Raw genomic sequence first — 27,744 nt, 5'->3', positions numbered from 1 at the left:
CGCATGTCTACCAGCGGCACTGTATTAGTTGCCTAAGGAATTTTTCCAGTTTTAAATTGACACTAATGACATATGAAACGTGTTTTGTATGTAGATATAGGCACAGATGGATAAAGGCAGCTAATTATAATATATACTTCAGTTATAATATGTAAAGTGTTTAGTTCCTCACATCTACATATGAAAGAAGAGCACAGTGTTTGCCATTGTGTGTAATAACGCACAAACACAGTAAAGCTGCCTATCTTGAGTAGTGGTATAAAAGCAGCCAAATACTGGCCCAGCGCAATAGCCTAGCAGCTAAAGTCCTCGCCATGCAGGAGCCAGGATCCCATCCAGCTCCCTTGTTGTGGCCTGGGAAAGCAGCTGAGGGCAGCCCAAAGCCTTGGGACCCTGCACCTGTGTGGGAGACCCAGAAGAAACTCCAGGCTCCTGTTTAAATCAGCACAGCTCCAGCCATTTCAGCCACTTGGGGAGTGAATCATTGGACAGAAGTTCTTCCTCCTTGTCTCCCCTCTCTGTAAATCTGTTCTTCAAATTAAAAAAAATCCTTAAAAAAAGGAGGCAAATACTTATATATGCCTACAATGCAGTGAAATCATCAGCTTACATCCAGATGCCCTGGGTTCATATTTCTGTTCCTTAACTAAAGGTCTCATTTGGACTTCAACATCCTCATCCATAAAACAGGCATAATTCTTGCCTTTCTGTCCAACAAGGTGACAGGAAAGCACTGTGGAAAGTGATCAGCATCAACTCTACATCCTTGTTTTTATTAATCAAAGATCTTAAGAGTTTCATGATAGCAGGAAAGAGTTGCACGTTCTTCAATTCAGCGGGGAAAGTTGATGACAGTGATTTTCGGGAATATACTTTACACACGTAGGGAAAGTCTGTGCCTTAAACTCAGGAATGTCCAATTCCAAAATCCTTGCATTATTCTTCCTCTACAAGGAATCTTCAAAAAGTTCAAGAAAAACAAGCATTAACCTTTAATTCCATTTCTGCAGAACTTTTTTAAAGACCCTCCCTCCTACTCCAAAAAATTTTAAATAAAAATATTAGCATATTGGGCTCTTATTTTTGTTTGCTGTTGGTATAAGTTATGCATATCGATCCTTAAGTGGGAATGCAATAAAAGCACTAGCAGGGATTTTGTTACCTCTCTTCTAAATGAATACCATCACGGTGACCTTTCAAGCATGAATACATCAACCTTCTCAAAGTGAAAGACTTGGAAGAAAGGGGATTTTGTCTGTATAATCAGTAGCGTCTCAGCAGTTTTCAATGAGTTTGATACATTTATTTTTAGACTAAAAAAAAAAATCACTGCCTTCCGAAGAGCACTTCAAATAACCATCAAAGGCGGTGCAGCTGCCCTTTTATAAACTTACCAGAAAGGCAAGTTTTAACAAACGACTTTTTATAACGACAAGGTGCAGCACCAATCACACGTTAAACAGGTGTGAGGGGAAGAATTTCACTGCGCGCCAAAGTGCAAACCAAACAGAACACTCAACCGTCCTCATCCATCCAGTTTGCAAAAAGCAACGCAGAGAGGGGTGTGGAAGGTCTTCCAAGGTGCCAGTTTTCAGAGTGCCTGTGAAAAGTTAGGTCAAGACCCCCTTCCTTGACACTTGCCAAGAAACTCCCCGAGAATTCTCTTTGCCCGGGAGCAGGACAGGTACTCAGGCCTTCTCCAGCTAAGGGGGCTGTGCGCCAGGCCTCTGTTGGGGATCCGTCCTGCTGGGTCGCCCCGTTCCAGCGCGGCAGCCACGCACGTGGTGCCAGCAGCCGGCTCTGGCTCCCCCTTCCACTGCCACCAAGCACCTCCGGCCGCCCTGATTGGCGGAAAGCTGCCAGAGCCCGAGCCGCGCCGGGGCGGGAGGAGGCCAATGGAGCAAAACTGAGAGGAGTCGTGGACCCGCGAGCGGCCAGCTCAGAGTGGCAGGTCCCGCGTGTTGGCCCCTGGCAGGTGGCGGGGCACCACTCCACGCCGGGGCTGCGCAATGCCCCACGTGGGCCCTGGCTCGCTGCCGGCGCTCTCCTCCCCACGTCCGGCAGCGCTCACCTCAGCGCTGGCGGCGCCTCCACCTTCAGCTTCTTGGGCTTAGGCTCTTCCTCAGCAGCTGCCATCTTCGCGCTCCCACCCTACCAGGGATCCACCGCGCGCCCCGCCCCGTGCCCGCCACACCGCCTCCTCTTCTCTGAACACCGCCCCCTTCAGACACCGCCTAGTGCGGGACACTCCGCTCCGCCACCATTGGCTCTGCCCGCCCGGCCCCACAGCGACGGCCACGCCCCCTCAGGAGCCCACCCCCTGTCGGGGACCCGAGGCTGAGGGAGGCTGCACGAGGAGCGCCTGCGTCCGAAGGGAACGGAATCGTGCCCCTTTTCGAGATCCTAGCTGAACTCGCAGGCTGAGATGCCAAACTTCAAGAGACCGCCTTGCTCTGCTCTCACAGCTGCTTATTCTTTCTAATTCGAGAGACCGAGTTTGAGTCTTTGAAGCTGTTCATCAGGCATTGTACTGGGCACTCCAACTGCAGGGTCCTCACAGCCTTCTCTGCTGCCTCAGCTTTGGTCCGGAGAGGACCCGGCGCCGAATCGCGGGGATTGTCCCGGGTGTCTGGGTGAGTGTGAGGGCCGGGGAGTCTACGTGCTGGGCACAGCTGGAAAACTGGGCAGGCGACTGGATGGCGGAGGGTCGCGGAGCTGGGGTTCGGGAGCGTCTCTAAGGCCGCATCTCCCGGACACTGCCGGCCTTCCGGGCTTTCTGGCCAGCTGCGCCGGAAGACAGCGGTGCACCTGCAGCGCAGTGTTCCCAGGCACCCGGGGCGACCTTCTCCGTGCACCCGGGCGAGGCAAGGGCCTTCTTGGAGTTCCGAATATTCGAATGAGCCCCCAAGCTTCCTCTTTGGAATGCGAAACTGCTGGTGGACCAGAGCGGACTTCCTGTTAGGAGGACGCCCGGGGTGGAGAATACAGTGAGGAGGAGGAGCCCGTTCCAAAAAGTCGCGGTTGCTTGTTGGTTGGGTTCAGGTTTGTTTGAACCTAATGTGTGATGAAGAAGGTGGTGTCACTGTGAAATTAAGAGCCTTCACAGAACGTAAAGCGATTTGTGGAGTTGGATCTTTATGGAATCCTCAGCAATGGTTTAGGTGGTGAAAAGAGAAATGAAATTTGCCTCGGGAGAGGAGTCTGAGAAGTTAGCTGGAAATTAACTTTCAGGGCGAGAACAGAAACCATGACGTTTCTTGGAGTAAGATAAGAAGGTTTTCTTGTGTGTTCTGGAATGTTACTGGTCACATAAATTGCTGCAAGAGTTCCAGGAGGAAGTTGAAGGCTGGGAATAGATAGGCATTCGTGACTGGAAAATCTTTGGGCTGCTTGAGAGAACTAGTTTAGTAGTGTTGTGTAGACTAACCCTTTTTCTTTTGGGGCATGAAACAAGATTACTCACAATGGCAAGGTGAAAAGTTTGGGGTTTGATTGTTTTGTAGAGTGCAAGATGTGTGTGTGTGTGCAGAAAGAAAATAATAAGTGTGCTAGATTAAGGATTCCAGAAAGGGAAGAGAAAACCCCAGACGAGAAGGAAGAGGATGTCATGGTTGCCAGTGGAAAGATTGAAAGAGAGCCATTTTCAACACAAGCTTTCCTGAAAGGTGGAGCACATGGAGAATTTCCTGAAACTTACATATCTTTAGGACAGTTCTCTTCACCTTAAGAATACGTTTTCTTACCATATTTAATGATTTTTGCAGTTTCTAACTATTGATTACAAAATATTTCTGGAGATCAGTGCACATTAGATATTTTTAAATAGCTCTGTTGTACCGTAATTCTTGAGTAGCAATGGTGTTTATGGAGAAGAGGATTTCTCTATCTACAAATGACTTGCTCTCCCTTGTATCAAGAAGATGGAAGCCATCATGTTCCTGCACGCCATGTACAGACCTTTTCTGTTTGAAGATTGAGAAGTGTCCCTTCTCTGTAGATGGCATCAACTGCAAATATCGTGCTCTCTTGCATTCGCAGGGTCTTTCATTTACTCCCCGACTTCTGGATCAGCTTTTACCCTCTGCCTTACATATCATCCTTCCTTTTACATTTCAGAAAGTGCTCCATTTATTTTCCTTTCTTTTCTTTTGAAAGGCAGAATGAAAGAGAGAGAAAGGAAGAGATTTTCCAACAATTGGTTCACTCCCCAAATAGCCAGGGCCAGGCCAAGCCAAAGCCAGGGATTTCAGCTGAAGGTCAGTGCTTGAGCCATCTGCTGCTGCTTTCCCAGGTGCTCTTACTGGTTGTTGGCATTGCAGGTGGCAGCTTGGCTTAACATCTGCATCGCGATGCTAGCTCTATGTTTTCCTATGTTTTTCATTTCTTGTACAGATAGTTTTCTTCATTCTAATAACTTCTTGGGTTTGTCTCCTGCTTACTGCTTAGTTCTCAGGCCACTTCAATGCCTTTTTCCAGCCTTCCTCTCAACTTCCATTCCAACTTTTATCAAGATCACCAACATCTTCCATGTGTTAAATCTTGCTTTCTTGGTGTGGGAAAACAGTGCTTCTTTTTTTTTTAAAGATTTATTTTATTTTTATTGGAAAGGCGGATATACAGAGAGGAAGATCTTCTATCCAGTGGTTCACTCCCCAAGTGACTGCAACGGCTGATGCTATGCCGATCCGAAGCCAGGAGCCTCTTCCAGGTCTCCCACCCGGGTGCAGGGTCCCAACACTTTGGGCCGTCCTCGACTGCTTTCCTGGGCCACAGGCAGGGAGTTGGATGGGAAGCGGGGCTGCCGGGATTAGAACCGGAGCCCATATGGGATCCTGGGCGTGCAAGGCGAGGACCTTAACCACTTGCGCCACCGCGCCAGGCCCAAAACAGTGCTTCTTGTGAGACCAACAAAATCATACTCCTACATTCTCAGGCAGTATATTGGCCATTCAACAAATAGTTTTGAATATGTTGTGTACACTAGGCACTTGCACATGTAAGGAGGAATAAAACAGTTCATAACACTCAGAACACAGATAAAGTACAGATTCATATACATTTATGTGTTTAGTAGATGAACATACTGTATTTTGAGGTAATCAATTTTTTCTGGCTATGTTAGCTCAATTTAATCCTTCCACATTTTATTTTTAGATCATAACATCACTTAATAAATATTAGTGTAATTTGTCACTTTGCAATCTAAAAAATTATAATTTTTTTAAAGTTTTGTAGCAGTGAGGCAGGGCATGGGTAAAAAGAATGTGACAATGCTTAGCAGACAGAAAGAAATGTGTTTGAGAAACACCAGTAAATCAACAGGTGTCTTCTTGTGCCTTGACCTGTTTGCATGATTTAATCAGTGTTTCCATTCCTTTTGTTCTGGAAACATTGTAGCAAACTCTGGTTACTAAAAATCATACACACTTAACTTGTAGTCTTTTTAGGCCCTTTCCCTTCCATCACCTGCAATTCCAGTGTTGGAATTCCTTCCTTGGGCTCTGTCCTTAATACGCACATTTGAATGTAATCTTTTGAGTCAAACAAATACAAAATTGGGTCAAATTATATAGGACCAGAAATAAATGTCTTATCTTCCTTCTCATTTCCACGCCCTTCTTTTCCAAGACTAAATGACTTTCCTCCAAGCATAACTAAGTTTGTATCCTTGGTACTGGCATTGTGGCATAGCAGATAAAGCCACTGCCTGCAACATTTGGGGGCCAGTTTTAGTCCTGACTGCTCCATTTCTGATCTGTCTTCCTGTTAACCACTTGGGAAAAGCAGCAGAGGATGGCCCAAGCTCTTAGGGCCTGGCCACCTGTGTAGGAGACCCAACTAAGCTCCAGGTTCCAGGCTTTTCCCTAGCCTAGTACTGGCTGATACAACCATCTGGGGAATGAACCACTGTATGGAAGATCTCGATCTCTCACTCTTTCTCTCTTTTTGCCCCTTTCTGTCTCTGCTTTTCCCTGGAACTCTTTCAAAGTAAATTAAAAACGTTTATGCTTTCATTTTATCCTCTTCCTGTTGTTGGCATCTTAGTCCAGATTCATCTTTCAACTGATACTGTGGTCAGTGCTCACTTTCCCAATTTCCACAGACTAAATAATGGAATCTTTCTAAACATGCAAGTAAGATTGCATGATTCATCTGCACAAAACAAATAAGTGATAGACTATGGTACATGCGAGTGATGTTCAGACTGCTTAGCGCCGCTTGCATTGCCCTGTGGGTTGTTCTCTACTTGTTCTTCTCTCATCTCACCACTGTCCTGCAGCGTACCTAATGCGTTCTGGTGTTCTCTCTCACCAACAGGCCGTGTAGATGCTTAGCGCAGACTAAGAATGATAGCACCTTCATTGTGTGTAATCCTCTCTGCTGAACTCTAAATGGCTGTGAATATGGGACTCCGTTTCATTCCACTTAGTTTCCAGAAGTACCTTGTGTATAACACATATTCAGAACTACTTTTTGAAATGAATAAATGGTTAAAGTAGTATGAGACAATCAGAGAAACTGGATACTTTTCTGGTCTCAATCTCATTTCAGAAATAGACCACTCTATGCTTTGTAAATAGAGAAAATGAATATATTTTCTCCTTTAGATATTGTCTTCTCAGGATATTTTGACTACTGTAATTTTATTGCTTATAAAATACCAGGAGTGCACTGCATTTAATCCATGGGATTTGTGGAGTATTTCTGCCATAAAGGGTATGCTGATGCTGCCTCTGAACCTCATTTCTCTATTAAATAAACTGAAAGATTTCTGTTTTCTGACTCCAGAGAAACTGAGAACACAAAAATGGTTGGAGTGATAGTGTCTATGTAGCTGTATGGGCAGTTAATTGAAATAAATTGCATCTGTTAAAATGACACTGTTGCTGAAAAACAGGTTGATTTATGCTGCTACAAGTGGTTTTATTTTATTATTGTATGCATTAAACTCTTAGTGATAATATGGATATGACAGATGAGCTCTGTTTTCCTATTAGAGATGGTTGAGGTGGGGCTTCAAGGTAAGCACCGTTAATGGCTGCCAGTGTTGTGCTTTCATCTCAGCACTAAGGCTTCATGTCAGCAAATCCAGCAGGCTGCTTTATTCTTCTGGGACCTGAACTGCTGCCAGGAAAAACAACTTTGGTGGAAACTTTCCTGGAAAGAATATTCCAGCAGCTTAAGAGGATGAGTAGAGATCTAGCCCTCAAATAAAGAAACTCCGAAGTCACTTGCTTCAAGAACAGACCTCATGTGTTTGGTGGCATGACTGCCAAGATCCATGAGAAGTATACTTTCTGTGGCATGAACGTTGTCAGCTCTTGCAATCCGATTTTTTTCCTGTAAATAATTCGTTTAACTTTGTCAGTATAAAAGCCAGAACATGTTTTGACTTACATCTACAAGAGAAGTGTATGCTTCATCTCTTCCTCTTTAGTCGAAAGGTGGAAGCAGCACATTCCCTGCTCTGTGCACCACCAACCACATGTGTTTTTTTTTTTTAACTTAATTAAAATTCCAGCATGTCAGTGACATCTGCTGTGTTTGTCAGGCCCAGTAGCCACATACATCTAATGACTACCATGTTGGACAGCACAGCTGAAGGACAGCTCCATCACTGCAGGAGGCCCTCTTGAATAGTGCTGTGCAGGAATGGGTTTGTACATCATTGGGAGGCAGATATGAGCTGCAGCTTAGAATTCATCTGGATCTCAGTTTTAATCCTAGCTCTGATGCTGTGTTATTTTAGGCAGATGACTTAGGTTTTCTGTATTGCCCTATGTATAAAATGGAGGTAAAAGCAGCAAGTAATAGCATTGTGAAGATTAAATGAGAACATAAAGTGCCTAGCACAGACTGTGGCCCACAGCAGATACTCACTTCATCAGTCTTTGATGTGTAAGACACATTGAGAGGACTTGAAAGAATTTTTTAGAAGGATGCTACTCCACAGCTGGCTTACCTGAAGTATTCAGATCTGAGGTCACAAGTTTTTCCTCAGATGCAGATTTTATTCTAAGAAAGATACATTAAATACGACACATTGTTAAATAAAAATTTAGCTAAAGCCTCTTCATTAGCAATTCCTGTTCTTTTTTTTTTTTTAGATCAATTGAGGTTATGAAGTCAGCAGAGTCTATGTAGCGAAGTATGTATTCAGGAGCACTTGTAGTAATATCCAGATAGGAAACCAAGGGTGTCGCCAAGTATATCTGCCAAATAATGCATCTGACTAGATTAAAAAAAATATATATATATAGCAATTCCTAAGTCTGAAATGTCAAATTATTACTTTCAGCTCAGCTTGCTTGCTTTATAGAGATAGCCTTGGCAGGGAGTGGGGGGACACAATTTTGCTTCTAATGAGATCTCTAAATTCTTAACTCTTTAGTATTTATTAATGCACTAATACTAAATACACACCTTAGAAATTGATATTGTTTACTTGGTAACTATTGAACACAGCCAAATGGGGAACAGGAAATCATTACTAGATAGTCTTTAAATGTCAGCTGCTTTCATACAAATAAATGACTTCCTCTGAAAAGAATCGGTCAGTTTGATGTCATTGTTTTGTGTGTCAATAGAATTGAGTGAGTCAACTCTATTTCCTCTTTGAAATTTGTCTTTATAGAATCTGTATTCATAGATTTTTTAAAATTCTTTTTATGAATTAGTTTGAAAAGTAGAGACAGAAAGAGGAAGATCCTTCATTGTGATCTTGTTTTGCATTTGCCTAATGACTGTGGTACTTAGGGTCTGGGGGATGAGGGGGGACTTATCATTAATATGTAAATTTCCTTTGGAGAAATGTTTTAATTGTCTTGTTATGAAGTTGTAAGAGTTCTTTATCTATAAGTAGATAATATTCCCTTTTCAGATACATAGTTTTACTTTCTTCACAGTGTCCTCTGAAGCATAAAAGTTGTAATTTTAATAAAGCCAGTTGACTTATTATTTTGTTGCTTGTGCTTTTGGTATCACATCTTTAAAAAAAAAAAAAGAAAAACTTATCCAGGAACATGAAGATGTGTGCATTTTTTGCTAAGAGTTTTATAGTTTCAGCTCTCACATATAGATCACTGGTAACATTTTATGGTACTTCTATAGAGTATGAGGTGGAGAACCAGGTGTTTTTTGTCTTTGTGGTTATTTCACAAGTAGAAATCCTGTTGTCCCAGTACCTTTTGTTGAAAACACTGTTTTTTTCCTCTCAGATTAAATGGTCTTTTGTACCTTGGTTGAAAAGCAGCTGACTGTAAACCTAAGCATTTCTTTTGGAACTCACAGTTCTTCACTGACGTATGTCTTGTGCCAGTGCTACTTGCTAGTTTTGTAGAAGGCTTTGAAATCAAGAACTGTGACTGCTACAACTTTGTGGGAGTTTTTTTGTTTGTTTCTTTGTTTTATTTAAAAAGATTGTGTGACCTGTTCTTGGTCTCTTTCATTTCTATTAACCCTCTGGTTTTCACAAAAAGGTCAGTTGGGGTTTCGTAGATATTGCAGCCAATTAATCAATTTGAGGAATATTTGACCTTAACAGTATTTATGCTTGCCATGTATACATATAGCATATCCTTCCACTTTTATGTGTTTTTCATTTATTTCAAAGATTTGTAAATTCAGTGCACAGGTCTTATCCTGCTTCTATTAGATTTATTTCCTGTGTAATTAAATCCTTTGGATACTATTGTTAAAGAATTTTTCTTCTTTAAATTTTTGAAATTCTTATCATTTGAGAGACAGAGCTCCCATCCTCTGGTTCAGGACCCAAATACTTGCATCTGCTGGGGAGCAGGTCACCCCAAAGCCAGGAACCAAGCACACAATTCATGTCTCTTGAGTGGGTTATAGGGACCCAGTTACTCAGCCATCATCACTGCATTGCAGGGTCTCTGTTAACAGGATGTTGGAGTTGGGAACTAGAACCAGGTATGAAACCTGAATATTCCAGGAAGATGTCTCAGATAGTAGACTAAATGTCTGACCCTGAAATTATTTCCATAATTCCATTTTCAAGCTATTTATGGCTAGCGAATAGAAATTTTGTTTTTTCTTTAATAATCTAAACTGGAACCTTACTGACCTCAGCTGTTAGCTCTGCTAGGTTTTTCTATGTGTATTCCTTAAGATTTTCTACATAAAAAATTATATCATCTGTAAATCCAGTTTTGCCTCTTCCTATTCATTTTGAAAGCCTTTTGTTTCATGTTCTTACTTAATTTCCCTGGCTAGAAACTCCAGTACCATGTTGAATAAAAATGATAAGAATGTATAATCCATAATTGTTAATCCCTCCCTTTTTAAACATTTGCTTATTATTTAAAGTCAGGTTTACAGAGAGAGGTCTTCCATCTATCTGCTGGTGTATTCCCGAATTGGCCACAATGCCCAGGACTGAGCCAGGGGCTTCATCTGGGAGTCTCCCACTTGAGTAGCAGGTGCCGAGCATTTGAACAACCTTCCATTGCCTTCCTAGATCATTAGCAGGGAGCTGGATCTAAAGTGGAACAGCCAGGACATGAATCTTCACTAAACGGGATAGTGGCATCATAGGGCAGCGGCCAATAGGCCACATGCTGGCCCCCATATTTACTAACATTAGTTGCAGGAATTCTCATGGTCTTTGTCATGTTAAGGAACTTTCTCTTCCCAATTTAAGCATTTGGATTATTTTGTTGTTTTTTCATAAAACGATACTAGATTTTGTCAAATACTTTTCTATACTTTTTCAAATGAGCATTTGTTTTTTTGTTACTTGTATTAATATTGCATATTTCATTGACTTTCTTATGTTGAATCAACTTTGCCTTGGAAAAAATCTCTCTTGGTCAGGGTATGTAGCCTTTTTAAGATGTTATTGGATTCGATTTGTTAGGGGATATATTTTTTTAATTTTTACATTAATTTGTTTTTAATTTATTGAAAGAATTATGAGGGTTGGGGGATTGAAAGAGAAAAATCTTACACCTACTGGTTCACTCCCCAGATGACCACAACAGCTTTAGCTGGTCCAGGTCAAAGCCAATAACCAGGAGATTCTTCCTGGTCTCCCATATGGAATGCAGTGGCCCAAACACTTGGGTCATCTTCCACTGCTTTCCAAGGCGCATTAGCAGGGCACTGAATCAGAAGTGGAACAGAGGAACACAAACCAGTGTCCTGTGGCTTTACTCACTGCTGGCCCCTATATCAGTATGGTCTGTAGTTTCTTATATTGCCTTTATACAGTTTTTGTGTGTGGATAAGACTTGGACAGTTCAAGGTATTTAATAAAATAAAACCTTTTTCCTCCCCACAGAAAAATGATCCACAGTCTATTTCTCATCAACTGTTCTGGTGACATATTTCTCGAGAAGCACTGGAAGAGTGTTGTGAGCCAGTCTGTCTGTGATTATTTCTTTGAAGCTCAGGAGAAAGCAGCTGATGTTGAAAATGTACCACCTGTCATTTCAACACCTCACCACTACCTCATAAGTATCTACCGAGATAAGCTCTTCTTTGTGTCTGTCATACAGACTGAAGTGCCACCTCTCTTTGTAATTGAGTTCCTACATCGAGTTGCGGACACTTTCCAGGTTGGTTATACCTGAGACATTTCTAATTTAAGTTACCCAAGTGAGCTGGAAGTGGGACTCAAGATTAAATACTCAGCCTTTAATGTCTACATTTTGTTTCTTTCTCACTTCATAAACCCTTTTCTCTAGAGTATACAGTATTACAGATGGCTGCTGTGTTTACTCTATGGATTATATCATCATGCAGTAATAGTGTCTCCAAATGAAATTTCTTTTGATGATCTCAAAATTTTTGCTTATTGAACTCTTCTGTATTTACATTCTACTAATTCTTATTTTGCTGTGTATACCAGATAATTTAAGACTTATCCATATGTGGTTTAGGGGTGATAAGTATAAATGAACAGTTTCTTGTTTTGTTTTGTTTTAATGCTTATTATTTTTATCTACTTGAAAGGCGGTGATAGAAATAGAAATGCTCTTCCACGCACTGGCCAGGCTGAAGCCAGGTACCAGGAACTCTGGGTCTCCCATGTGGAGAGAAGGGACACACGCACTTAGCCATTGTCCTCTGCCCCAGAGCGTACATAAGCAGAAAGTTGGATTGGAAGTGGAAGAATTTCACTGGCACTCTGTTGAAGGATGGTGGTATTCTTAAGCAGCCTTTTACCCACTTTGCTATAACATTTATCCTAGGAAAAGTGAAGCTTACTGCTCACATTCTAGTGTAACCTTTCTTATTATTATTTTAAGATTTCTTTTTATTGGAAAGTTAGATTTACAGAGAGAAGGAGAGACAGAAAGATCTTCCATATACTGGTTCACTCTGTAAGTGACTTAAGAGCCAGAGCTGAGTGGATCTGAAGCCAGGAGCTTATTCTGGTTCTCCCAGACGGATGCAGGTTCCCAAAGTTTTGGGTCGTCCTCAACTGCTTTCCCAAGCCACAAGTAGGAAGCTCAATGGGAAGTGGAGCAGCTGGGATATGAACTGGCTCCCATATGGAATCCCGGCACGTACGAGGCCAGGCCCCAGTTTAACACTTCAGTACTTTCTGGTATGATATGTAATTGGAATCCAGTGCATTCTAAAACATTTAAAGTAAGCAGACTTTTGGCCTGATAGTTAACTACTTCATTCAGTGTCAGAATGGCTGGGTACCCAGCTCCTGAATTCAGCTTCCTGATAATGCAGACCCAGTGAGACAACAGTGATGGCTTGCTCACTGGCTGCTTGCAGCCTGTGGAAGATTCCTGCATTGACTTTTTGGCTCTCTGCTCTGCCCTGACCTGACCACAGCTTGCATTTAGGGAGTGAAGAGGTAGATGGGAACTGTCTGTCTCTCTCTCTCTCTGTCTTTCTCTCTCTCTTCCTTTCAAATAAATAATAAATTAATAAAATATTCAGGATAATGCTAGGAGGAGAGAAATTTATTCTTTCTGCTTATAGATTTCCAATAACTTAAATAGTAAGCTATGCTACTGCAAATTTATTCTTCAGAATAAAAAGTATTTAGCAAATATTTCTTCCTACTTTCCATTGTGCCAAGTTCTGTATATTTTGTTAGGACTATTTTGGTGAGTGTTCGGAGGCTGCAATTAAGGATAATGTGGTTATAGTGTATGAGCTCCTGGAAGAAATGTTAGACAATGGATTTCCACTGGCTACTGAATCTAACATTCTGAAAGAACTGATTAAACCACCAACAATTCTGCGTTCTGTTGTCAACTCTATTACAGGTAAGATGAAAGCATGCTGTGCTGTAGCAATGGAGCAGCTAAAACTTTGTAACACCTCATTAGAACTTACAATATGAAAAATAATCAAAGTAGTAAAATTTGATCAAAATTAGTTACTGCTTTGCACTAACTAGGTGGACTGAATAAATTATCCTAGGTAATCCTCAAGAAGTTAGTATGTGACCCACTTAGAAGAGTATGCAGTTAGCTATAGTCTGGCAGTTTAAATTAACAATGACATTATATAATTGGCAATATGCCATTACCCAGCAATTACTATAGAAAACTTGAGACTTAACCACAGAATGTGTGCTCTGGCCTACCAGTCTTTGTGTCTTATCTATGCAGGAGATGTGTTATAACAAGAGAAAACAGAAAATTAATCTATTTGTTGAGATCTAAAGCTGTGTGGGCCTTATACTTGTTACAATCTTCTAGTTAAGTTTAATTCTTGAGGATGGCTAGTAATTAGTACTGATCACAATATTCTTTTGAAAGCATTAAAATCTTCTAGGGAAGGATTCCGTGAAATGCTTACACCACTCCAACTCTGCCATTCGGCATTCATAAACTCGTGCATTGACTAAAAGTGACATGAACAATGTATTAAGGAAAAGATCATTGAGTAGCTCTGTTATCCTCTTACAAGGCTGAGTGTTAGGAGAACTTCAGAAAAAGATAAGATGAAGCATCTGTTCACTTAAAACTTAAACTCTGGATGGATGGGAACGTATAGAGGAAAAAAAAATAAACCACTGCATTAAGAATATTAAGATAAAAACAGTTCCATAGTTTGGAGGCAATGTAATAACAGTTTTTAAGAAAGCTCAAAACCATTAAACATTACCCTTAGTTCTCTATAAACATTCACAAAGACCAAAAAAAAAAAAAATCTAAAATGCCAAGGAAATACAGAATATATATATATATATTTTTTTCTTGCTTTATCCTTTCCAAACTTCCAAAATGGATATGTATTTTATAATGAGATTAGAAAGTTACTAAATACAGAGTATAAAATTGAGCATATAATTCGTAGGGCAGTATATTCTAAAGTTCAAAAGGATGGTTCTTTGCTGAACTGTGATAGGTGGCCATTGCAGGCCGCTGGAGGATCATTGGAGTTAGCGAAAGGAGGAATGAGAACATTCTCCATAGGTGCAACTGTCCAAGGAAGAACACGCATACAGTAAAAGCCCAGAGTTGTGTTAACCTCTTTGGGAGAAGCAGAGCTGTTTTTCAGATGGATGGCGAGAGAAGTAATTTAGAAGTTGAGAAAGTCCTTGAATGTTGGCTGTTTAGCCTTTATTGTAATCTTGGGAGGTTTTAAGCAGGAAAATAACATGATTAAAGCTGTAGTTTTCAAAAACTATTGTAAAGCAACAGGATGGAGGCATGCATACTAACTGTAAAAGAATCATTGTATGTATGACAGGATTATAAGTGCAATCAGAACAAAATCAATAAGTAATAGAAATAATAAGTGCAGCATTTATGGGGGAAATGCGTAAAAGTGTTAATGGTAATTGTATTTTGTTGCTAAGAAGATAGATTTTTTTGACCAGTTGAGGAACTCTCTCCCTGTTTGGGGCAAGAGAGATTAAGCAAGTACTCCTTTTGGATTAGGAATGTAACATAACCAAAAGTTACATATGTCAAAGCACAAAAACTGTGGTTTTGAACAGCCACACAAGTCTATGTCGATTTATCAGGCAGTTGCTCAGATGCTGAACTTCAGCCGCCTGACAACTAAGTCGGTATGCTGACCTGAAAATGGGAAAGAGCCTGAGTACATTCTTCATCCAGTTACTCCACTGAGGCGTTTTTGGCAGCATGTTGGGTACAATTAAGCAGAATCCCAAAGGACCTAGTTATCACTCTGTATTGTCAGTGGAGACGGTTTATCAGCAAAAAGGTTTTAAAACAACCTCTTTTCTCAAAAGTGGCAGCAGCATGAACTTCTGTTGCTGGGCCACTGAAATTAGGTTGCTGTTAACACACAGGAAGCAAAACATAAGTAAATGAGTTGAACATGGTTTGGCAGGTACACAGAAGACCACATGGCCTATTTCTGTCTCTAGAAATTTGATCATGTTGATTATAGATATGTCTTTGACAGTTCTGGAAAGCACAACACTGAAGAGCCACTAAAGCATTCTTTTTTTTCTTCCTGAAAATTACTTTTCTGAGAACCATTTTATACATCAGCTTTGTTTTCTCCTTTTTGGTTCCCTAGGCAGCAGCAATGTGGGGGACACACTTCCCACTGGGCAGCTGTCCAATATCCCGTGGCGCCGGGCAGGGGTAAAGTACACAAACAATGAAGCGTATTTCGATGTCGTTGAAGAAATCGATGCAATTATAGACAAATCAGGTAATTGCATGCATTTTGTCTTATTTGAGGAAAAGCAATTCAGCTGACATAGACTGAATAGAAAGTCGCCTTCCTCTGACAGTGTAATTCCGTAGCAAGGCATTTATTTTCTAAGGATTTAGAAATCTATTTATCTTGCCCAGAGGTTACATATAATTTTCATAGCCACTAGTTGAGGTCTGCAAAACATTTGTAAATTAGAAGCCATGATGCCTTACTTAGATAAGTGTTATATTGCATACTTCTCCTTGGGACTCATCTCTTATTGTAACAGCTGTCTATCACAACTCTTATCACATACCATAGTTTTACTGCTGCTTTAAGGCCCCCTATCTGATTATTCTTTTAGCATTTTAAAATTTAATTATTAAAAATATCCAGGGCCCAGCTCAATAGCCTAGCAACTAAAGTCATCGCATTGAACGCACCAGGATCCTAAATAGATGCCAGTTCTAATCCTGGCAGCCCTGCTTCCCATCCACCTCCTTGCTAGTGGCCTGGGAAAGCAGTCGAGGGCGGCCCAAAGCCTTGGGACCCTGCACCCAGGTGGGAGACCCAGAAGAGGCTTTTGGCTCCTGGCTTCAGGTCAGCTCAGCTCCAGTTATTGTGGCCACCTGGGGAGTGAATCATCAGACAGAAAATCTTCCTCTCTATATCTTCCTTTCCAATAAACATAATAAATCTTTTAAAAATATATATCCATTGTATAGTAGGGCAGCTATAGTCACAAAATCATATACTGTGAAAGAACTGAAACAGGAGCTGGTATACTACAAACGAAAACAAAAGAAAATGAAAGGCTGGTAGCTTGGCTTAGTCAGTCTGTGCTGTGTATATGTGTTGAAAATATACCCCATAAAAATGTATAAGTATTATGTGTTTATCAAAAAATTAATTTTTAAAATTACCCCATTGTCACATTTTATAAAGAAACTGAAGAGTTAGAGATCGCTTTCGCTTCGCTGTTCATTCCCCAGAGGGCTGCCCCAGCCAAGCTAAAGCCCAAAGGCAAGAGCTTCACCCCGTCTCTGGTGGGGGTGCCAGGGGCCTTCTTCAGCTGCTTTTCTCAGGCCATTAGAAGGAGCTGGATGAGAGTGAAGCAGCCAGGACACAGTTGGCGTTCGCCTGGGGTGCTGGCATCACAGGTGGTTGTTACTTGCATAGCTTAACCACATTTTCTGGAAAACTTGCCTTATTTTTTAATTCTGCTAAAAGTACTTTAAATTCATCTCCATTAGTCTTATGCAACTATTCTCTAAAGAGACAGGTTTGATTTTCTGTAGAATTATTATGTTCCAACCAGAGTGAGGTACAGGCTATAGCACTAAGAAACAAAAAAAGCTTTCTGAAGTGGCGTAGCATGTCATCTGTCCACTGACCTGTTAATCGAGGTGCAAAGCTTCTGTGAGCCTGACACCCTGAGGATGTCTCCTTTACCCCAGATGTAAAGATAGCTGTAGCAAGGGCTCCAGTTCCATTGATGCTTTCGCTCTTTCTCTTCAGGATCTACAGTCTTTGCGGAAATTCAGGGGGTCATTGATGCTTGCATTAAGCTATCAGGAATGCCTGATCTCTCCCTGTCTTTCATGGTAAGTTTTGTTGTCTTATTTGTAGCAAAAGGCTACATTTACTCCTCTAGATGAAATTTCCAACTCATACGTATGAAATACTAAATGAAGTGGTAAGTACTGCAAAGAACTTTGTATCTGAGATTGTAAAGCATCACCTAAGAAATAGTCTTAGCACAGCAGCTTCCAGGACCATGAGCTTATGTGGAAAGCTGGGAGGCTTAGTTTTGCAAATCTCCAGTGTCATTTTCACTGAATAATTGTCTGCTTTATTAATAGTAAAAGGCATTGGACATTTTATCACTTTAGACTTAGCTTGCCACACTGCAAATTTCAGTAAAGAGAACCAGTTTGTCCTGAACCTCAAGTTTTTCACCTATGCCATGGAGTTCCTCCCTCATAGTTAAAGAAATTCAAGTAAAATAATGCATATAAAATATTTGCAAGTTATAAAACATTCTGAAACTAAGGTTATATAAATATCATAATAAATTCTGACTATATTTTAGACAAATAAGTACATAATCAAGGGATACAACGTGATGATTCAATACGTTGATATAATAAATAATGTATAATGATCAAATCAGGATAATCAGCATTTCCATCTCCTTAAACATTTGTGATTCTTACTATTGGCAACCTTCAAACTCCTATCTTCTAATTTGTAAATCATATAAATTGTAAAGTGTATTCATCCTACTGTGCTATAAGAAATCTAGAACTTATTCCTCCTCACCGTATTACAAGATCCATCCTAACGGCCTCCCTCTGTTCGTCCAGCCCTTCACTCTAACTACCTCTAGTAATCACCATTGTCTCTTTTGGAGAGACCAAGGTTTTTAGCTTCCACGTGCAAGTGAGAACATGTGGTATTTGTCATTCTGTGTCTGGTTTATTTCACTCACAACTGTTTTATCTTTAGGGAACACACTAATTTCTCTTAATACCTGAGCAGAGTTGCCATATTTACTTTTACTTTATGAACCTGGCTGTGTTCTGTTTTCCTGGCAGAACCCTAGGCTTCTGGATGATGTCAGCTTTCACCCCTGCATCCGGTTCAAACGCTGGGAATCTGAAAGAGTTTTGTCATTTATTCCTCCAGATGGAAATTTCCGACTCATATCATACCGTGTCAGCTCACAAAAGTATGTTGATGTGTCAGCCAGAATCTGCCATCGTGTGTTAGTGTGCTGAGTAGAGTTCTTTTTCCTCTTTCATTCTGGCAGTCGGGCACTTGAGTTCATCATTGTTCACTTACCCACAGCTTACCATGACACCCAAGCAGAACTGAAGAGAATACATGCTGAAAATTATCTGGACCTTGAATGTAAGAGTGCTTAGCAGTACTGAATGAGACTGCACTGAAGTGTCTGGAGAGCAAGCGTTTGAGACTGCATTACGGGGTAGAACCTCAGAGTCTGTAGACATTCCGCCAACAGAAGGAGACAGGCCTTACAGCTCCCTAGGACTTTCCCCAGCATGCCCGCTCCAGGTCACTCTCCCTGCTGTGAGTTTTAAAGAAGCACTTTAGCATTGCGGGTCTGGAGCAAGTTTTTCCATTGAAAGTATCTGAAGGTATTTGGGTGGTAGCATAAAAATAAGACTCACAAAGCAGAGAAATTGTTTCTTGGTTATTTTCATTTAGGATCTGCTTCATTTATATTAAATTTTAAAGTATCTTTTAGTGGGATTTTTTTAAAAAAATGCAACCATTTGCCTCAGTTGTTTATATACTGTAAGTAGATTTCAGAGTTCTGATTTATATACCTCTTGCTAAGCAGTGATAATTTTCTCGCATACACAGTTACCAGAATGTTGTATAATTTTCAGCTTCCCTTGCACAAGTTCTAAAGATGCAGTTCTAGATGTATGGAGCCCTATTATGGAGCTAGAAGTGGGGTAGGCTACCCTGGACTAACATTTGCAGGGATGTTCTGAAGTTATCCCACACCATTAATTGTGTGTATATGTGCTTTTGTGTCTTTCTCCTTTTAGTCTAGTGGCAATACCAGTGTATGTGAAACACAGTATCAGCTTTAAGGAGAACAGTTCCTGTGGCAGATTTGATATAACAATTGGACCAAAGCAGAATATGGGCAAAACGATTGAAGGAATTACAGTGACAGTTCACATGCCAAAAGTTGTACTGAATATGAACCTGACACCAACACAAGGCAGCTATACGTTTGATCCAGTCACCAAGGTAGAGCCACTTAAGATCAAGAATGAACAAGTGTTTTCTGTCGTCTCTCTTGTGATCTGGTTGAAAGGGAAGAGGAGAGGGTTTAAAACTAAAGTACCTGTCAAAATCAAGAGGTCATACTGAGCTGTGTTACTGGCTACGGAAGGAATCCAAAGTCTGCTTCTGTGTAGATAAAGAAGAAAGTGCAGCTCATTCTGTCCTTTTTCAAGTGCCTTTACTCATGTGTGGTAATCCAAAGAGTCTAATATCTGATGAAAAAGAGGATAAAAGCTTTTTTATAGATATGAGGTGATATTATAATCTATGAATTGTTAGATTTTCTGTAGAAACTGATCATTAAGACCTTTCTGTTCTTTTTTCTTAAGGATGTTGATTTGCTTATTTAAAAGGCAGAACAGCAGAAAGTTCTTTCATCCACTGGTTTACTTCTCAAATGACTGCAACAGCTAGTCTGGGACAGGCCAAAGCCAGGAGCCAGAAACTCCATCCCAAACCCACAAGAGTGGAGGAGCCCAAGTACTTGAAGCATCTTCTGCTGTCTTCCTAGGCTCGTTAGCAGGAAGCTGGATCAGAGCCGGAGCAGCCAGGATTCAAATCAGCACTCCACTGTGGGGTGCTGTCATTGTAAGCAGTGGCTTCACCTAATGGGGCATGATGCCACTCAGCCCTCTTTTAGTTCATTGTCTCATATTCTTCCATAGGAAACATTATTCTCCCTATTTGTACATCTCAATAGGAAAAGATTGTCAAATAACTGTAGAAGGTGATTTTCTCTTGGGTTCCTGCTTGGATAGAAAATATTTTTAACAGCGTAGCCATTGAACTGCCTGATAAAAAAATTTTTTTAAGATTTACTTATTTGAAAGAAAGAAGTACAGAGGGAGTGAGAAAGAAGAGCTCACCTTTCACTGGGTCATTCCTGAAGTGGCTGCAACAGCAAGGTGTGCACGAGACTGGATCCAGAAGCCAGGAGCTTCATCCCGTGATCATTGTCCTGTGCTTTCTTAAGCATATTATCAGAAATTTGGCTCAGAAGTTGAATAGTCAGGACTCAAAACTAGCACCCATGAGGGATAATAGCTACCAGCTGTGCCATAGCAACATCCATTGGTGCACCTCCATTCACAAGTGCACTCTAATAAGGGGGTTTACTTAACCCACTGCACCACAATACTGTACATCAAAAGCTTTTTTTTAAATATAAAGTCTTAAAGATCATGTAATACTAACCAAGGATTTAAAGAACTAACCCAGAAGCAGCACAGAACTGAGAAAGGAGATCTTCAAATCCATGGTAGCTTCACCTAAAACACCTTCCCTTCCGCGCCTGTTATTGACCTTCCACTTCATTTGAGGGTCAGTGCTGTGGTAGTGAGTAAAGCTGCCACCCAAGGTGCTAGCATCCCATATGGGGACTGGTTTGAATCCCAGTTGCTCCTCTTGTGATCCGGCTGCCTGCTAATGTGCCTTAGAAAACAGCAGAGGAGCTCCAACTCCTTGGCCACCTATCCCCACATGGGAGACCCAGAAAAGTCTCCAAGCTCCTGGCTTCAGAACTGCCCAGCTCTGGCTGTTGCAGCCATTCAGAGATAGAAGATACCCGCCAACCCCCCCTCCACCACCACCACCACCTATCTGTTATCTCTGCTTTTCAAATATAACTACCAGCTTAAATAATCTCATTTTATGGAACAATGAAGGTGGTATATAATAAAAAGAGCATTTAAAATCAAATAGGGTTCACTTCAAATCCCAGCATGTCTTTAGCTATCTGTATGACTTCAAGTAATTTGAAATCTGAAACCTTAATTTTCTCATTTTTCACTAAAAGACAACTCCAAGTCACATGCTTTTGTGGGGGGGGGGGGGGTAACATGAATAACATTAAGCAGTGCTGTATCCAAAAGTAAATGCTCAACAAACATTGCCCACCCTCAATCCCCATTAGGAGTCTAGGAACTAGTAAGTGGTATAGTCCTTGAAGATCCAGTTCTCTTATTTCCAAAATACTACTTAATTTTAAATAGAAATTTATGATTTCTGATCCTTTGAGCACTTGTCTGCAGCAAGTAATTTAGGTTGTTCATTTCTTTTTAAGGTACTAACGTGGGATGTGGGAAAAATAACTCCACAGAAGCTCCCAAGTCTTAAGGGATTGATAAATTTACAATCAGGCGCACCAAAGCCGGAAGAAAATCCAAGCCTCAACATACAGTTCAAGATCCAGCAACTTGCAATTTCAGGTACAAAATGTTTGGGTTTAAGGATAATTGTTTTACTGAGCTTGGTGCTTAGGTAACAAACCTTCCCTGTTGTAGAGAAAACAACAGATCTGCTTTAATATAAACAAGTTAAAAAACACACACAGAAAATAAAACAAGAAATAGATCCACTTGGCGTTTTCCACTGTGCTGTGGGAACACCTCCCTGGCATGCATTGTTGTGGAGAGCACCTTATTTCACTGCGCGTCCCTTCAACCTGCCCTGTTTCACTCAGCAAAAAGGAAGGCATTCATCGTCACAGAAAGCAGAGTTCCCTGTCCACAAGGGAATTTTAGCTAAAGCTATAGCCCACACTGCAATAATTTGTGAATATATATTGGTGGGCCATTTCCAAATGATAAATGGAATAACTACTTAATATTATATGTACTCTATTGTTTAAAAAATTGTATTTTATATAACTGAAATGTAGTAATTTATTGCTTTCATTCTTTTTGACACAGGCTTAAAAGTAAATCGCTTGGACATGTATGGGGAGAAATACAAGCCATTTAAAGGAGTCAAATATGTCACGAAAGCTGGAAAGTTCCAAGTGAGGACATGAGACCAAAATTAATCAAGATCAGTTTCTTTTCCAAGTGTCATTACAGTTTATTACCATTAGGTACCAAGTGGGTGGGATTATGTGCTCTAGTTAAAGCATTTGCGTCAAGCTACACACCTCTAACAAAATTGCTTAATAGTCAATGTAAGGTTCTTAAGGCGCTTTAAGCTAAGGAAACTTTTATAACGTCTTAGCTTATTTTGTATCTTTTCACTTTGGAAGATTTTGAAGGGGAGGGAAGTATCAGCAGGATGGTACACATTGTGACAGTAAAGGCAGATTACAAGTGAACTGGTTTCCAGTCAGGGGAACCTGTGTTAGTTTGTGATGTGGCATGGTAGGTGTGGCCAAGTATCATACCTTCAGATATTAGACATCCAAATCAGTATCTGTCCCAACAGAGGAAATGCTCCCACACCCCTAAAGTTTACAAAAAAAAAAAAAAAAAACTGCCTCTTCAAGTGTTTGCCTTATTCAGCTTTTCACTTGTGCCATTAAGCAAGCACTGTAGCAGAAGCCACTTCCACATGGCCCTGGCAGGGAGCAGTGCTGCTCCTTGCTCCATCTTCACTGTACTTGGTATTGTATTTTTTGTAAGATTTTTATGTAAAGCTCAGATTTTGATTTACCGGAACCTTGCTGCAGACCCTCTCCGTTTTGTGCCACTGGTTCAGCTAGATAGCACAGTAAAAATCATTTGTGTTACAGGGGCAAATGCTTTATGAAGGTAATAAAAGGGAGCACTGCTCCTGCTAGTTCTTTCAAGCACAGGCATTTGCGCTTTTAAGCAAATTAACGTAGCAAAAGAGAAATTTTAGTGAAACCTTTGCTATCTTTGTGTTTTATAAAGTTTATCTGATACCCCTTTGGCCATAGGTAGCCCAACTGCCTCTAAACCCAGTTCAGCAAAAGGAGGAAGTGCACCTGTCTCACTGCTGTCTTGGCTGTTTGTAAGGCACTGTCTGTGCTGGCATCCCTTGTCCGTAGGGGGAACTCCCTTACCACAGACTTACTTCTTGAGCCTGCACTCTTAAATTGCTTCCCAGAATTTCTATCATATTCATCACTGGTGTACTTACACCCGCTACTAATCTGATAAAATACATAGAAGCGTGTTACATTGAGGCAGAAACAAAATGCTCAGTGATCAACTTTGTACTAGCTTATTAACTGTCAAGGTTAGAAGACGAATCTCGGCCTCTTGATCGTCCCTGCCCCATTTTTTGCCCGATGACGTGAAGAAATGGAGAAATGCTGAAAGTTAAGTGTTTCCTCTTCTGTTGGCTCTTCTTACTCTTACTACTGCTACCAGTTTCCTCCTAGAGCTTTGATTCTGTTGTTCTCAGCTTGTAACTCTTCCCCTTACAGTGCTAAGCAAAGCTCACACCTTCATTATGGTTATACTGTCAAAGGTTAGTGATTGGTGCTGGTCTGGGAGTCCACTATACAGCACATTCTTAACTTTGCCTGCCTTTTTCTAACAAGAAAGGCCACTTTTGGCAACTAATCTCAGATGGGCAGGTGAAGGTAAAATATTACCAAATACTCAAGTCTCTTTTCCACTAGTCGGTCACCCAGTTCCATTGCTTTTTGTTTGTAATGTCTTAACTTCAAATTTCTTACCTCAGATGTCCCACTTTTCTTCCTGTGCTGTCTTATCTTGTACCCAAGCAGAACATATGCCAAGAGTTCCTTGCCTTTAGCAGTTTCTGTTAAAACATCAAGTAAACTCTTTCCTCTTTTATTTATTTATTAATCTGAAAGAACCCAGTAAGTCCTTTCTCTAGCTCTGGGTATAGTGTCAATAAAGGTGAAAGTAAGAACTTATTTTCTTTTTTATTTTAACCACACATTCTTGGATGGGCAAGGCTTTGCAGAGCAAGCTAAACATGATCAGATTTTGTGAGCCAGCAACTGTGGTGTGAGGCCTGCTGCACAGGTCACTTCCGAGTGTGTGTCTCCTAACTTGGATATGTTAGCAGCCAATTTGCCCCTTCTGGCCACAGACTAAGTGATAAACTTTGTTACCACCATCTCCTACCAATTACAAAAATCCGTAAGTACTCAGTAGTAGTAGAAAATTTGTCAAGCAGAATTCCAGCTAATCTGAGAATGGAGTAAATGCAGTCATAACCATTTTATTCAGAAAGTTCATCTAATGACAGGTTCACGACCTAAGTGATGCCACAGAAGACCCCTTGGGGGATGCCAATTTTATTGTCCAGCAAGGCACCTGGTTTGAAAAAACAACTGTAGTGCAGCAGGACAGCAGCATAGTGAACACAGCGGTGACAAGATTGCTTGGCTAGTTTGCCAGCCTTGGACATTTTCCTTTAACTTGAGGCAGGTTAGAATCTGCCTCTAAATGAAAGCGGTGATAGATGCAGCTAACACCACCGAAGCAGTACCCTTTAATATCTTGACCTCTTTCAGAAATGTGTCAGGAAATCGGGCATAAGCACTGATATCCCAACTGGTGCAAGAACAAGGTCCTTCAAGCAAGAGAAAGGATGGGAGGTATCTCTGAAAGCCAGCTCGGCCTCCAAGCCTGGTGGACCTGGCAGGCCTACTTTTCCATACTAGCCTCTGGAATATAAAACATTAGTGTCGGGTTCCACACACTTCACAGTATCAGCTCTTTAGGGAACACTGATGGGTCTCCACAAAAACAGCACCTTTTTTTGTTGTTTTTAAAGATTTATGTTTTGTTTTTATTGGAAAGTCAGATCTACAGAGAGGAAGATCTTCCATCTGCTAATTCACTCTCCAAGAGGCCACAACAGCCACAGCTGAGCCAAGTCGGGTGCCTCCACCAGGTCTCCCACCCGGGTGAAGTGTCCCCAAGGCTTTGGGCTGTCCTTGACTGCCTTCCCAGGCCACAAGCAAGGAGCTGGAGGGGAAGCAGGGCTGCTAGGATTAGAACCTGTGCCCACAAGGGCCCCAAAACAGCATCTTCTAAGATAAAGACTGCTTTGACCAGGGAGTAATCCTATCATCTGCCCACTTATACTCCTGGCCCGTAACCTCAGAAAGGTCTCTTAGCACACAAATCCTCGTTAAATAAAAGCACTGCTGTCAATTCTTACTTCTAACATTTAGATTGAATAAAAAATCTTTAGTTTTCAGATCCTGAGGATTAGTTTCTTTGACTATTCTGCAAAAAGAGAAAATTGAGAAGGTTTGGTAAAATAACATAGTCATCATTTAGAGCATTGTTTATACAAATTATTTTATTGTTTTAAACAACAAAAGAGGCGGAAAATATTTGCATATAATAAATCCTAGTTTATAAATGTAGGGGTTTTTTAGTGAGTTTTTTTCTCTAATCATGGAGTTTTTTGTTTTGTTTATTTGCTTCACCGTATCTTGAGCTCTGATATTAGAGAAAAGCACATCTGGCATAAAGTGTAAACCAGTGTCTCAGAACACTGGAGGAACTTGGAGAACAAACATGACTTTTCGTATTTCCTCTGAGTAATCTTTAGTAAAACAAAAAGCGATCTTTGGCATAGAGTCATACTTTAAAGGCATTAATATTGCATTTATATCAGTAAGCAATATACAGATATGCTGAAGGCCTTGAAAATAATCTTTCAGTTAAAGGAAATAAAAGAAAGCTCAAGAGTATAGGATCAACTTCAGACAACTTTTACACATTAAGACCTAACACACATTGGGTCTGGGAAGGAAGGATGTTCAAGCATGGGTTCTTACTCCTTTCCGTATCTGGTTCTGGTTTTGGGAAGAAACACCATTTCATGTGCTAGGGAATGCTTAGCAGTAAATGCAAAAGGAAAAAGTTGTCTTCTCTCTGACTTGTCTGATAGCAACCTTACAACTGCGACAGTGAAATGCTGTGCCCATTATACTCTTGAATACTTGGGAGAGGATGTCAGGGGCTTAGTTGCAGTTGATTGAAGGGAGGTATGAACAACAAGAGTCACTTCCCATTGAATTCTGCAGCACCCAAATTTTAGGCTGCAGATAACATTCTCAATTAATTGAAAAACGGCCTTCAGACAGGATTCCTTTTCCATTAAATGCTATTGGGGGAGAAGCACTAATTCATAGGACTGAATTTCAAGAGGATAAAAGTCTTTCAAGATTAAAAATGAACAAATACCTAAGTAACTTTAAAATCTTGTTTAGGGTAAGGTGTGAGGGAAGACTAAAATGGTCATGATTCTTCATGATTGGTTAAAAATTAAATGCAGCATTTCAGCTCAGAACAGCTGAGAGCTAAGAATGAATAAGGCCTCAGCACAAGCCTCTGCAGGCAGTGACAAAGCATGAAGTGCCTGGGAGTGGCCCTGCAAGGAGGCTGCGCAGGACCACACCCGGCCACTCTGTCCCTCCTGCAGCAGAGAGCACCAGCAACACAGTGTGTTCATGGGATCGGCTGCCTTGGCAGGCCGAAGCAGAACTGGGGACAGTTTCCATAACATGGACAGTTCAGGGGCATGGTAGAGAGAGAATTGTGATTTTATTACCTCCGGACAGTAAAATTTGGTTTTAAACTGAGAAAAGGATTAAATCGAGGAAGGGCAGGAAATGATTTCAGGCCCTGTTTGCTAGAGCTCCCCAGCGGCTACCATCCCATGCAGCAGCAAAGCTCACTTCTGCAGAAGAACCAGGAAAGGCAGACAGGGTCAGCAGCAACCTGGAAGGCCTAAAATAATGTTTGGAGGCACAGTGATTTCCTTAAGTGAATTGCCCTCCGGATCCAGGGAGTCTATAGGGAGGATGAGGACCAGTAAAAGGCAAACAGAAAGAGAGGTGTCCCCTCAACAATAAGGGCAGAGAGGTGTCTGGCTAGTGTTTACTCTTGAATTCTGAGCTTATGTGAAGTCCATGGGCTAGAAGCCCAAAATGCCTTAGAGTGTGCACAAGGATAACTGTGTTTGAGAAATCAGACTATATGGAGACACATCTCAATGTGTCCATGACAAAAAAAAAAAAGTATAAATGTTTTCTAATATGAAGAAGCCCCCATTCCTTTCTGACATGAGGGGCTAGGTTGTGACTAAAGCCCCAGCCATTATGGGTGACTCCCAGGACTTGATCATTTTCCTTCTATTTAGTATGGACTTCGGTGCCAGCCATGTCCAGCGAGGTGCCTACTGGTACCAGGGCGTCTTTCTAACCCAGCGCAGTGTAAATCCAGCATCTGTTCGAATTTTGATTGAAGCCGCTTCTGCTTCTCGCACAGTCTCCTTCACAGACTGCATGAGGTTCTGGGCATTGTGAACCAGCATCTCTGTGGCCTGCAGGGCAGAAGGACGGCTCATTATTTCTACTCTGATTCAACCTGCACTTTTGCCAGGGGTGGACTATTATTAGTCCCACTTAAATCTGCCACACCACCCCTACCACTTGTTTGCCTCACCAAAAAGAGCCCAAAACTGAACCATCCTCATTATGTACTGTGCCACTCCAAGGCCTGTAGCACATACTCATTTGGTCTTCAAACATGTTCTTCCCTCAAAATTCACTATCCCTTCCTCCTGCAGTGT

At 41.1% G+C, this 27,744-nt stretch overlaps 3 protein-coding genes across 5 annotated transcripts in view; 1 reads left to right on the top strand and 2 right to left on the bottom strand.

Annotated features, from left to right (window-relative positions):
* ADK (adenosine kinase) overlaps positions 1–2,223 on the bottom strand; it is a 440,503-nt gene extending 438,280 nt beyond the window's left edge. The window contains exon 1 of one of the 2 annotated variants that reach the window (XM_040975998.1): positions 2,072–2,223. In XM_040975998.1, coding sequence (XP_040831932.1) covers positions 2,072–2,136 — 65 coding nt within the window. In that variant the 5' untranslated portion in view covers positions 2,137–2,223. The remainder of the gene's footprint in view (positions 1–2,071) is intronic. The other variant, XM_040975994.1, reaches the window with a different exon arrangement.
* Positions 2,224–2,341: 118 nt separating this feature from the next.
* On the top strand, positions 2,342–24,058 carry AP3M1 (adaptor related protein complex 3 subunit mu 1). The gene is made up of 9 exons (XM_040975993.1): positions 2,342–2,633; positions 11,303–11,579; positions 13,085–13,256; positions 15,493–15,630; positions 17,134–17,219; positions 18,213–18,346; positions 19,197–19,404; positions 21,503–21,647; positions 22,131–24,058. Exons 2-9 carry the CDS (start codon positions 11,307–11,309, stop codon positions 22,229–22,231), a joined length of 1,257 nt encoding a protein of 418 aa, XP_040831927.1. The 5' UTR covers positions 2,342–2,633; positions 11,303–11,306; the 3' UTR covers positions 22,232–24,058.
* Positions 24,059–25,446: 1,388 nt separating this feature from the next.
* Positions 25,447–27,744, bottom strand: part of VCL (vinculin) — a 99,241-nt gene continuing 96,943 nt past the window's right edge. For both annotated transcript variants that reach the window (XM_040975990.1, XM_040975991.1), the window contains one exon: positions 25,447–27,495. In XM_040975990.1, coding sequence (XP_040831924.1) covers positions 27,349–27,495 — 147 coding nt within the window. In that variant the 3' untranslated portion in view covers positions 25,447–27,348. The remainder of the gene's footprint in view (positions 27,496–27,744) is intronic.

Source organism: Ochotona curzoniae, unplaced genomic scaffold, assembly GCF_017591425.1.
Source record: "Ochotona curzoniae isolate NIBS_2020 unplaced genomic scaffold, NIBS_Ocur_1.0 contig_2692, whole genome shotgun sequence".
Lineage (NCBI taxonomy): Eukaryota > Metazoa > Chordata > Mammalia > Lagomorpha > Ochotonidae > Ochotona > Ochotona curzoniae.
The sequence above is the reverse complement of the archived record's forward strand: the minus strand, read 5'-3'. Positions and strand labels throughout refer to the sequence as shown.